Here is a 13,539-nt window from a genome sequence, read left to right as displayed (position 1 = left end):
CCACATGTTATGACTGCAGTTGCATGTCTATCGGACATCTACATTTATGGTAGGTACAAAACTGTACTTTTCTTCTCATAAAGCTTCTACTAGAAAGATTTACAAAAGTAAATGGAAAAGATTTGTTTTCTGGGCCCTTAGCAAGGACTTGGATCACATTTCAGCACCTGTGCCATCTGTCCTTGAATTTGTACCTTCAGTTTTCAGTGACGGTGCTAGTTTTTCCGACTAATAAAGTTCAGTTGGCTTCCATTTCTAATTTCCACCTTGGCAAAACTAATGCTACTTTAGTTTCTTCTAAACTATGTAAAGCTTTTCTCAAAGGGGCTTTTTTACTTAGACCTCCATTAAAGGATCCTACTACTTTTTGGGATTTAACTGTTGTACTTCATTAACCCATACTCCTTTTTACCATCAGTCAGGGCAAATCTAACCCTTTTGTCTTGAAAACCCATTTTACTGGTTGCTTTCACATTAGCTAGATGAGTATCTGACCTCCAGGCTCTGTCTTCTAAACCTCTTTATCTGTTTTTTCACAAAGATGGGGTGTCTTTGCATGCCAGCACATCTTTTCTATCTAAGGGAGCTTCTGAGTCCACCATAAACCAAGTCATTAATCTAGCAGTTTTCTTTCCAAACTTTTCAATTAAGGGAGAGTATATGCTCCATCTTTTGGAGGTGCATAGACAACTTCATTTTTATCTCCATAGAACCAAAGACCTCAGAAAATCAGATTGGACAAGCCAGTTTCCAAAGTTACATTGACCAAATGGTTAACTAAGTGCATCTCCTTTGTGTATAGTAAAAAAAGGTTTATCCTTGCCTAAACCTCCTAGAGGTCACTCCACGTGGTCTGTGGCGGTCTCTTCAGCCTTTTGGTCAAGGGCTTCCTTAGATGACATTTGTGGAGCTACAACTTACCCTAATTATCACAAGTTTATTGCTCATTACAAATACTTTTGGTTTCCAGGAACAGAGCAGCCTTCGGCTCTGCACTACTCTGGAATGTCATTCCACGAGGGCCACCCAAGGTTCCAGTAGCTGAGGACACTGTCCCATCACTCAAGGAATGAATGAAGATGATAACATCAGATAAAAAAAGTTGTCTACTCACCATAACATTTCATCGGTATTGTCCATTTGTATTCTTCTTTAACTTTCTACCCACCTACCCCTTTCCCTTGCTTCTCGAAAGATCCAAGAGTTTTACAGGAACCACTGTTACTTATTAGAGCTCCAGCTTCCTTTTCCTTTCTGCCTGTGTTAATTTCTTTAACAGGTTGTCCCTTTATATCTAGGGGCAGCAAACTCGATCTGAGGTATGTAAGGTTGGTGGAGTATTGTGGGAAATGAGAGGCGCTCAGGAGTTTTGGGTCCAAAGATATGGTAGAAGCGTCCGAGTTAGATCCGAACCCATCATTTGAGGAAGAATGAAAATGGACTACACAGATTGAATGTTATGCTAAGTACGTAACTTTTTTTATACTCACTATAACAAAACTATTTCAGGCAGGGTTAAGGCCAACTCTTCCTGGGCCTTGGCTTCAGCTATTGCTTTTTGGAAAGGGTTGGATTCTAAAAGTTCTAGAAGCTGCTACTTGGTCCTCTGTACATACTTTTACAAAACACTGTAAGCTTGTTTCCTTCTCTAGATCCTGATCAAGCTTTGCTAGGACCATTTTCCAGGGGCTCATGGACTCTCTGTCTTCCACCTCTAGTTAAGGTAACCTAGCTACAGAGTTGAGGCCTACTTGCACCAGTGATCAGTATGATGAACGTAGTACAGTTGTATAAGTAAAACTTAACAGTAGATGTCAGAATTATCACTGCTGCAGTAGCCACTGTCTCCCTCCATCCCCTTATTTTTTGGTGTTTTTTATATCAGGTTGTGGACATTTATTTATTGTTTCTAGTATTGTCCTTTAGGGCTCAGCCTCCTTTTCCCTCTCTTCTGGTAGGAAGATCTGAACGGCTTTTTGCCCAAATTTGTCTTTTAGTCAGTTCAGCTCAAGCTGCCTTACAGTTTGGTTGTGTGAAAGGTGCCTCTGAAGCTTTGGAAGCTGGCTGGCTGGCTTATATCCTTGGCAGGATATAACCCATGTAGCTAAGGCTACTGCAGCAGTGATTATTCAAACATTTGCTGTTATCGTACGTTTTACTTACACAACTGTACTGTCCAGATCCCTCACATCTGCTCAAAATCATTCTATCAAGGAATGTTTACAATAATCTGTTTGCTACAAGCTACTAGCCAAGGCCTAGGCCCCTTTTCGGCCCTGATTTGGGTAGTCTTGCAGTTTTTGACAGACATTTTTGATCAAGATCCCAATTGTTCTACTGTCAAAATATATTTAGTGGCCATTTCTAACTGTCAGTGGGGTCATCAGTCTTCCCTGCTGGCTTCTTTAACATGAATCTGAATTTCATGTTGGAGAAACCTAATGCTGGTTCCCTTTGAAATTAGCAGCCAAAGCAAATCTGAGATACTTGTTTTGGAAGACTCTCAAGTAGCATTTGCATTAGCTGGAAAGGTTTTACAACTTCTAGCCTTTTCTTCTAAGACCCCTTATAGTTTGTAAATGTAGTGTGACTTTACATACTAACCCTGCTTTCCTCCCCATAGTAGCCACAGTAATTAACCTTAACCAGTGTATTAACTGTTTTCAGCAGTCTAACAGAGGAGATTATTTGTTACAAACAAGGATTAATGTTGACAGAATAAAAATATTAGGACGTTCAGCTTTTTTTTTTTTTTTAAATCTGTTGCTACAGGCAGAGCTGGTCATACAGTGTCCAAGGTTACTTCTTTTGCAACCTTACTTTTTTTTTTCAGGAAATTTCCTACTGATGATATTTCTGCAGCTTGCAACATGGGCTTCTCTGCATACCTTCCTAAGACTTAGAAGACTGTTTTGTAGCACTTACATCAGCTGGAAGGGTTTTAGAACTTATAGCCCTCTTTTCTGATCCCTTAGTTTGTAAAGATGGTATGTTTTTACTTGGTGTGGAATTTCTACTGATTCATGAGGTGTTTATGATCTCAAAGTACAAATTGACTTTAGGGGCTACCACTCTTCAGGCCTGTTTCTTCCCCCAACCAACAAGCTTTCATTAATGACAATACATGACAGTGGGATTTAGACAATGTGCTGTGAATACAATGAACACAGAAACAAGTAAAACATAAAAAATATACAAAGTACAGTGACGTGAACATTTTATCAATCAGTAGAAAGTTGATATAACATCATAATCTCCATTAATGTACTTGTAAGCTACAGGACATTAACAAATACAAATTTAAAAGTGGTTGTCAGGTATATTCCAAATTGGAGTAGACTACTGGTCTAAAAGAGAACATCATAACAAGCCCCCTGGCTTTATTCAGAGTAGAATAAATATTTCTCCGTAAAGACCAGATTTCAGGCTCTTGCCTCACCCCGTTTTCACTGTATTTTGTCATAATGCCACCCAGGAGGAGGAGCTGAGTACTCTGTCTTGCTGTTGAAGTGAATGGACTGTCTCTTGTATGATAGAAGTTAGGTGCTTACCATTACATCAGACTTTCATTATTCTCATCTGTTCACTTCAACATATCCCGCTACTAACAGAAAAGTTCTCAGATGGAAATATTGAGGAATGTCCTTGGGGACAGTAAAGTTATACAAAGGTTTTTAACAATGCTAATAAAAAGGGCAAACTGGATGTGGAGACAAGGAAAAGTGTGATGAGTTATGGGAACTGCAGGAGGAGTTTTTGAACCTGGAAGAATCTTAAAAGATGCACCTGTAGCATGATAGTCTTGCTGTTGAAGTGAACAGATATGGATCACGAAGAGATAATGTGGTTAAGTTCATAAGTTTTTTTCTGCTTCATTAGTGGTGTAACTGTTAATTCTTGTTCTAGTCTAGTAGCAACTGTGCAAGTGTGGTCACTGCTTTTTTCACTGTTAACATAATGTACCTCTCTTTATTTAGGCGTGATGACATCAGACATCTGTGAATTATAGATTTGTTGCATGCCCACATAGCCACAAAATAAGCAGGAGCTAAAATGTCACATACAATTAGAGTAAAAGCACGGGATTTGTCAGTACTTCACAAATTTTGTTGATGACCGTATCATTATGAAAGGCTCTAATAAAAGGAATAGTATAGTTATGAGTGGGTTCCTGTACTTGACTACTTGCTCTCAGCATTGTCACACCTGTTGTTTTTCAGCTGGATCAGCTGCTATGTGGAAGTAAATCAGAGGCTTGGGATGTGAAGACTTTGATGGAATGCTGCAGACCAGATCATGGCTATACCCATGACAGGTAATTCCAACTAGTTATTATCAGCAGTATTGCTAGAGCTGAAAAGTATGTGTGTGGTAGGGAATTTATTCTTCTTAGGTATAGAAGAAAATTGTAACATTGTTGCCTTTTTAGAAGCCCTTCATTTGTCCCATTCTCGATAGATAGTTGCACTGCATTGTTAAATAGATATTAATTTTCATGTTTTTTTTTCACTGCAGGTTACTTTTTATGTACCCACTCGTACTTCCCTTATTTAATTTTGCATGCCTTTGAGAAAGCATGCAGAGATATGTTGAAATATACCACTTACTTGACAGGCAGTTAAAGCATAAGATTAAGGCTGCAAATGATTAAGTTGCTTCTTCTTGTAACCAAGTACAGGATTTGATTCCTTCCATCTTCATTTGTCTACTCCGCAACTCTAAGAAAGTCACTTAACCAGACTGTGCTTCTGGTTGTGCCTGGAAAGGGACACTTCTGTCCAGTGGGCTTACCTGGTTAACAAATTTATAAAGTAAAAAAGTAATTAGTAATAAACGTGAGAAATGCAGTTTAGTAGTGATATAGTGTGATGAATTAAAAGTACATGGGAATGCCCACAGTAAAGCCGTGATGTATTTAATGACCTTGTCTTGGAAAAATAGATTTTGACAGCCACTGAGGACTGCCACATAGCTCAGTCTGTTTTTCTTTGCTGTTGGATGACCTCAGACCCTGTGTAACCAGAGGCATATTCCCCAACCACCCAGTCCATTAAGGGCGTTTTCATGTGCATTTCCTGCATTTCTGAGTTACTGGTGCTGTTGTTGGCCCTACTTATCCCTTCTGGACTGAGAGTTAATCATCTACTTTCTTTTTGGTGAAGTAGTGCTTCCTTGTATCCTTTCTGAGCTGCCAGGTTATCGCTCTCTTTCATTTTTTGAAATATACCACCCCTGCCCCTTTTGCCTTCATTACCTAGAAGTATAATTTGTTGACAGTCTGTAAGAATCACATGGCTCACCTGGGCCGTAGGTGATTCGTCACGTTTTTTCTACATGTTCTCCCAGCCCTCACAAGGGTATAGAGCATTATGTTTGTCAGATGCTTTCTTGAATTCATTCACCTTCTAACTGTACCGCCTTTTCAAGAATGCATTTTTGTATTCATCCCTCTCCCTCAAAGTTAAATAATAGTTTCCCTTATCTAAGCTGCTCAGCTTCTCCATTTGCTGTAGTAGTGCATCTCTGTTTTTAGAAATGTGGTACCCACTTGGACTGTGGCTTTCCTCAAAATACTGGGAAGTTTGTGCCATGTGTAGATGTTATGGTCTTAGCCTTTCTTAAAACCCCTTTTGATGTACACTGTTCTCCATCTTTATCACATTCATCAGACCTCTATGTAAGCTGTATATCTTATTACAGTTTTAAACTCAAAAGATCTGCAGGCAGTACTCTAAATGAGTCTTGGCAGGCTGTCTGTAAACTAGTATAATAAATTCTGATTTTTTTAACATATATTTGAATTATACACTACTGGTTGATTTTTTTTTTTTTTTTTGAGCTCTGGTTTTACCCCTTTCCCTACATTGGCATGAATGAACATGGTGTGAGTTTGGAATTTGTTATATAAAGGGGTTGTGTGGCAAACATCCTCCTTGCAGTATTTAAACAAAAAAACACTTGTTGGACACTCGAAATGCTTCTGTGCATTCTGAGAATTCATTCAACTTCTTTAGTGATTTTTTAGACTGTTTCCTAAGTTATCTGATGTTCTGTTATGATGAGCCTCAGATATATGTTTTTCATCAGTGGCATCTACCATCCTCCATTTATGTGCTTGTTGCATGCGTTTCTGCGTAAGTATTGAGTAAACTTTTTAAAAAGCAGGCTTTGTCTCACTGCCTAGCTGGGTTCCCTTAATAACAGTGAACAACTGTTTTGGAAGAGTTCAGTGTTTTGCTTTGCAGCTGTTTGCATTGCACAATTCACCAGCGATATTAATGTGTTTCTCTGCAGTAACCATTATTCATTGTTGGAAGAAAGGTTGGATATAAACATGCTGAGATGTTTTCCAGGCAGACATCACTGATGTACCTTGCCTGTACGCATTACATGTGGGTCATAGTTTGTAAGGATTAGTACCAGGATAGTATACTGAGGCCACCAGTGTTGCTGTACCAGTGGATGCATGCTTATGTTGTAGGCCTCTGCCCCCGTAACACAGACACAAACTTACTGCAGAATGAACTTGCAACTTTTTTTTAATACCTTCATTAAATTATCACGCAAGACATAGGCACACATACATTAATAGAAAAGAAAAAACATGGTAACATTTTTCATTTACATATATTATATATATATATTTTTTTTGTTGAGTCCAGTAGAATTAGACTTGGTAAGGCCTTGCTGATGCATTGTAATGCGAGGACAGGATGTTGTCATTAGTAATGCTGCGATATTATTGGGGAGTATGTTGTAAATGTTATTTATATATGTACTTTAACTTTTAACTTTGTTTGGTCTGAAGAAGCTGGGAGTTTATTTGCAAAAGTGCTTAGCATGATAAACGAGTCAACCCTGGCTATGTTTCAGCATGTTCTTTGCTTGCTTTTCTTGAAATCGAGTGTTTGGATTCTGAACAAGCCATTTGTCCTTGCTGTTTGTATTGTTTTTGTTTGGAGATATAACCTGTTGAGTTGTGATATAGCAAAGCACACTTGTTTCCATCTGATATTGTTTGTTTATGCGTGTATGTAGGTTTTTAAAATGTATCTTTCTTTTTCCCTAGTCGTGCTGTGAAGTTTCTCTTCGAAATTCTCAGTAGTTTTAATGCTGAGCAGCAGAGGTTGTTTCTTCAGTTTGTTACTGGTAGTCCCAGACTTCCTGTGGGAGGTAAGTTATTAATGTATTTTGGCCTGGGTATACTATAAAGATCGTAAATAACTTGATTCACGTTTGTGAGAAAAGTAATTTCTCACCTGGAATTATTTTACTGTTCAGACTAAATTAGTATGTGTAAGACTAGTGGATTAATTGCCATCTCATCCCATACCTGTATATTCTTTTGTAAGGCAATGTCTCTATATTGTTTCTTTTGATATTTTTTTTTCTTCATTTTTCTGAGTTTGAACAGACTGAAACTTCTGTTTACACCTTCCTTCTGTAGATCTTTTCTCACCCAGCCTCCAATGAAAATGTTAATAAATAAATTAAATTTTGGTAAGGCATTGAAATATTGACAATGTGAAATATATTGAATCTGCAACACTGGAATGTCTATAGTTTTCTGCATTTTTCTCAGGTAATAGCCAAAAACTATTTTGTCTTTTTTTTTGTATATAGACTGAATTTGTTCATTACTACAGCTGCAATTACAGGGACAGAATTACATGTGTAGACCTTGCTGCAGAGATGAGTAAAAAGTTTGGCTTTGAAAGTTTTGAGGCCATTAGAGTACAGGTGGGCTTGTACAGGTGACGTTTTCCTTATTGATCATGGATGTAGCAGCTTCATTTTAGGATACCCTGTTTGTATATTCAGTTTATTATAATTCTGGCAGTCAGGTTGGCTGCATCAGTCAGTCTGTTTTGTTTCCAAATCTATTCCGTAAGCCTTGAACTTGGGTGATCTATACACCAGTCACACGTTTACAGATGATTCCTGAGCAGTAGTATGTTTGCATATAGATTACACATCAGCAAGGCTTAGTAGTTGGCATGCTAATAAAATGCTGAAGTTGAGTTAAGTGCAGACTACAGTTACCACAGCTTTTAATATGTTGTCGTTATATAGCGCGACAAATGACATTCCCTTTATCAATATTTGCTGTTTCTGATTTCAGTAGGTAAGGAGTTCCATTTAAGTAATCTGTCGTAAATGAGATGTTTCAGTCACAACTTTTTTTTTAGCAAAATGAATTTCTGATTGGATAAAACTCAAAATTTAGTTTCTCCGTGTTTACTTTAAAGAAGCACTTTTCACAGAGAGGGTAGTGTTGCCTTAGAATACTTGTCAGTAGTAGAGCATAGGTTGTCATCAGGGCTGAAGGAAGCCTTGCTCAGAGGGGTGAGTAGTGGAGAAAGCAGTTTCATTGATGTTAAATTGCAAATCCTATGCAGAATTGCTAGATCACATGCTGCCAGTATTTTCATACATATGTGTTAAGTAGTTATAACCTTTAACAGTGAGTACTAATACATGTGTTGTTAATATTATAGCAGCATATCTTAACCTATCTCTTTGGTGCTGTTTGGTAAAGAAAATGATCCACTGAATTACTTTATACCGTGACTTGGTAAAAGAAGCATTACAGTAGTAGTGATAGAAGCTGTCGTACACAACATTATCCACTAAACATTTTTGAGTATATTTAACTGTAGGGTTTATATGCATACACTGTGTACACTACATGAATGAAAAGAAAAAGAAAAGTTTAAAAGAAATCAAGTTAAATATTGCTGCATTGTCTTTATATGGTGGACACATAACTGAACATCCTATTTCACATGTGGAATTAGGGCTGCTGCAGTCAGTCCAGTATTTAAGTCCATCACTGTTTGTCCCAGATTTTGGCTTCAAAATCTTAGGTTCCCCACATTGTAAGCATACATGCCTGTTTTGCTTATGTACAGAACCTTTTTCAGTTGGGCTGTGAGATATACACTTCCCTAGAATCCCTAGTCTTTTGTAGCAAATCACATGCTTTGTATTTCTTCCTGACGTACGTTTTAGAATGTTGAAAATGTATAGCCTGTCCTTTGTCTAAACTGTATCACTATACCATAAATACAATATTTATATACCTGTATATCTGTGTATGTGTGCATAAATAATGTATGTGTGTGTGTGTGTGTGTGTGTGTGTGTGTGTGTGTGTGTATATATATATATATAAGTATATCAATGTAGATAGATGTATATAGATATATCGTTTATATTATGTGTAAACTGTACCTCTCTCTGTCAGATTGAGTAGGAGCTGCCTTTTTGCTTGGGTACAGGTCATAACATTTATAGCTATCTTGAATACTATCCTCACTAGCATCATACAAAGAATTTGAAGCCTTTGTAAATTTTCAGCCGTTGATGTATCATTAGAACTTCAGAAATTTCCCTAAACTCACTACATTTTTGCTGTTTGCTAAAATGTAATGTGAAAGTTCACACTGCATGTTCAAAATTTAGATATACCAGTGTGTGCATAAGGATTTTGGGCCTCAGTGTACCCATTAAGACTTCAAAAGTCTTTCGGCTTTTCCCGGTTAGGGGTCGCCACAGCAGAACTCCGGTCCACTTATGCTTGACAGTGGATTTTTACGATGCCGAGTTGCCAGCCCGACACCCAACCTTCAAAGAAGGCACACCCATTTACGCTCGCACCTACCTGCATGTCTTTAGTGTCACTCGACCGTGGGGAGGACATGCAGGCTCCACACAGAAGGTGCTTCAGCCGAGAATTGAACGGGAGAACCTCTTGCTGTGAGGCGACAACGCTAACTGCTGCACCACCGTGGCTCAAGTACCCATTAAGACTTTTAAAAAAAATTAAATAAATAAATAAATAAATAAATAAATTCATGTGAACTCAGAAGCCATATGGCTGAAACAGCGATATGTCCGTCATGGGTCATTTGCATATATCACATGGGCCTCCACTTCAGGAGGTTTATTTAAGATTTTCAACAGCGAAGATCGTAGTTTGGCTGGGTCTTGCAGTTTTTACTGAATATTTTAAATGTTTGTTTGTTTGTTTGTTTTTTTTTTTTTTTTTTTTTTTGTGACCCTTTTGCCCTTTGGTTTTGGAATATATTTTATATATATATATATATATATATAGACGCATATATATATATATATAGACGCATATATATATGTGGGTGTGTGTATAGTTGGTTCACGCTGTTCAAAGCTGCAGAAAGATTGGCCTTCTGCCTTTTGCCCTGCTGTGACACTGGAAAAAGATGTGTTTATTTTCAATTGTTTTCTGCACTTCTGTTTTACTACATATTTGTGTAATGTGTGTAACTGGTTTTTGCAATTGGTGCAGCTGTTTTCAGTCTCCTTTTTGTTGTCTGTTAGAGCTGATTATCTGTTACTGCTTGTGACCCTATCAGCTTGTAGTGAAGTCTTTTGTCTAGAGAGGCATAGCTGTTTTTCTTTGTGGCAGAAAGTAATCAGTCTGGTTTAATCTAGCTAAAAGCATTCCTACAACACTGTTATTTTTGATTGGATAATTGGTCTGGTTTCTGTTTCTCTGCCTTTAATAGTCAGTGTTTTAAACCAGTTATACTTGTTTGCTCAAGCTGTTCAAAGCTGCAGAGAGATTGGCCTTCTGCCCTTTGCCCTGCTGTGATATTGGAAAAAGATGTGTATTTTCAATTATTTTCTGCACTTCTGTTTTACTACATATCTGTGTAGTCTGTGCAACTGTTTTTTTGTCCCACCGACCCGCTCAGTTGTTGTGGTGGTGGTTTTAAATCTTGGTGGCATTGAGTTGTCAGCCTCTGGCATAAAGTTGATACTGGACACTCCTCCTACTCACATTACATCAGCTCATTCTACTGTTTATAGTGAGAACTTGGTAAAGGCCCACCCCTTTAGCTTCTGAACCTTGAATTAATTAATATTAATAATAATAATAATCTAATTATCTTCTGTCTCTTCACTTTCTACTAAAAAAAAACTATGCCTCATTTTGCTTCATTTTGCTGTTTGCCATATTTATTACGGCTTGTTGGTAGCCTCATTAAATTGATGACAGTATTCTACTGAATAGCTGCTTTATTATTGCTGTCTGCTACTGTTGTATTTTGAGCTATTGTTTCAAAGCAATCTACTGAGTAACTATATTTCATTGCAATCTACTGCAGTTCATTACTGTTTAACTTCATTTTACTGCATTTCATTGCTGTTTAACTATTTTTTCATACTGCAAGTGCTATTCTTTTGACTTTAAGTGATTAATCTGTGCTTCATTGTGATTTTTTTTCTTACTGAGTTCTTAACCTTAAAATTGAGTAGCATAGTCTAAATACAGGTCTGCAGCATCCAGAGCTTCAGCACAGTTTTAAACCCTTTCTGAGGTATTCCAGCTACAAGTTTTCCCTTAGTAACACTTGTGTTATCATCTAGTAGTACTACTCATAGACCTTCCTCCCTTTACCCTCTTAGCTCTTTCAGTTTCTGACAAATATGGATGGACAATTTCCTAAATTTTCTCCCGCCACTCTGGTCGATATGGGCATCTTGAGACAGTGTAGCAACTGCCTCATGTACATAGACAACTCTCTACTACTGCCACCTAGGAACACAATTTGTGATGGATGCAGTTACATCAAGTACCTAGTCTCATTGCTCTCTCCCCCACAAACTGGTATATATGGCACTGAGAAGGCTGGCAACACGAACACCACATCTCAAACACCACCCACACCTACACAACACACTTCCACATATGCAGAGGTCCTCAACAAATGTATATCCAAACAAAAGAGACCTCTGAGGCATAAACACGCACAAACTTCACTACCCACCACACCATACCACACACCTGTGTCTCAGTCACTAAAGCCTAAACATAAACCCAACATATTAGTCATAGGAGTCTCCATTATGATATACACAGATGTGCCCCTCACCAGCCTGGATAAAGGAGAAAGTCACAGTTAGTTGTTTGCCTGTTGCCAGAATCCGCCATATCACCAATGCACTCAAGTCTCTCAACAGATACTGTTATGATTCTGTCATAGTCGATGTTGGAGTGAATGACTTGAGATATACCGCCTTGGACTATATGAAGCGAGACATGATCGAGCTTGCTGAGTGGGTGTTCCAGGCTGGTATGTCTCGAGCCTTAAGCAGCGTTCTACCGTCACCCAGAATGATGCCTCAATACAAACAGAAAATGATTGACTTTAACAACTGGCTTAGTTTCTGGTGTCATTCAAAGAGGGATCCAATACCTGACAGCCTGGGATGACATGATTGACCAGCCATGATGCTGTGCCACAGATGGCCTGCACCTGACTCCCTTGGACTTCAGGCTTCTGCCAAAGGCTCTTGCCTCCCCCATAGTGTTTTTTTTAGGCAATGCCATGAGGTCAAAACTACCAACATGATAATTTCATCAAAATGTAAATTAAAGGTCTTGCCGCTAACCGCTAGGAGTCTAAACATGAAACTGCACTCATTGCAAGCATCCTTAACCCTGGTAGAAGCTGACATTTGTGCAGTCATAGAAACCTGTTTCAAAGCTGCGGAGAGCACCCCAGCCATACCAGGTTAATCATCCTATCATTCATTTAAACCCGAAGCCATGGGCAGCAAAACAAAAATAGGTGGAGCTGCAATATATATATAAAAGATATACACACCTCTAGGCTGGTTAGACAGTATGATGCTCAGGAAATACTCCAGGTGCAGTTAACAATTGACAAGACCCCTATTCGAATCATAGCTAGTTACAGGCCTCCAACTCAGACTCAAGATGCCCACTCCACCTATCTGGACCTCTTTGAATCTATCAAGATTCAACCCTGTACACTGATCCTGGGCGACTTTAACTGTCCAACCATAGATTGGAAGCAATACTCATGCCAAAACACAAATGCCCAGAGATTCCTTGATTTTTGTCAATGCAAATGCCTTGGACCAGTTGGTTGATATCTCCACAAGAGATGAAAATATCTTGGACTTGGTATTAACCAACATGAGTAACCACTGCCGCATCCTTACAGTGTCATCATTCCTGGTAAGATCCGACCACAAAGCAGTCATTTTTGAAGTCACCCCCTACCCCCCACCCCACCCCAGGTAGGGTCAAACAAAAAAACTTCTCCAAAGCTGATTACAACCTCCTGAGGGAAGGTATAAAGAGCTTCACAGCCCTCTCCCCCGAAACAGGCATATATGTCTAAACTTACACCAAGGTACTATATGAGCATTTATATAGTTGCATGGAATCAGGAATACCAGACAGGACAAAATCCTCCTTAAGGAAGAGTACACTTGTCTGGTGGATATCTACAATAAACTCTACAATAAAAGGACAAAGTAGCTGTCCATGACCAAGAAGGAGCAGGTGTCTATAATAAAAGGATAAAATGCTGTCCAGGACCAAAAAAGAGTAGGTGTCTAATTGTAAGCAATCTCTCCTTAGCCTGAACAAGCAAATAGCACTAGTGAAATCCTTCAAAGCAAACTCTTGAATCCAAACTGGCCACATCCACTAAAGACAATCATAAGGCTTTCTTCAAATATG

General features: G+C 38.5%; 1 protein-coding gene across 2 annotated transcripts in view; it reads left to right on the top strand.

Moving 5' to 3' along the window:
- TRIP12 (thyroid hormone receptor interactor 12) overlaps positions 1 to 13,539 on the top strand; it is a 3,849,287-nt gene that overhangs the window by 3,819,113 nt on the left and 16,635 nt on the right. For both annotated transcript variants that reach the window (XM_044071052.1, XM_044071053.1), the window contains 2 exons: positions 4,221 to 4,315; positions 7,070 to 7,173. In XM_044071052.1, coding sequence (XP_043926987.1) covers positions 4,221 to 4,315; positions 7,070 to 7,173 — 199 coding nt within the window. The remainder of the gene's footprint in view (positions 1 to 4,220; positions 4,316 to 7,069; positions 7,174 to 13,539) is intronic.

The sequence above is a fragment of the Protopterus annectens genome, chromosome 5.part0 (genome assembly GCF_019279795.1).
Source record: "Protopterus annectens isolate FY-2018-M chromosome 5.part0, PAN1.0, whole genome shotgun sequence".
Lineage (NCBI taxonomy): Eukaryota > Metazoa > Chordata > Ceratodontiformes > Protopteridae > Protopterus > Protopterus annectens.
Note: the sequence above shows the minus strand (reverse complement) of the source record. Positions and strands in the feature narration are given on the sequence as shown.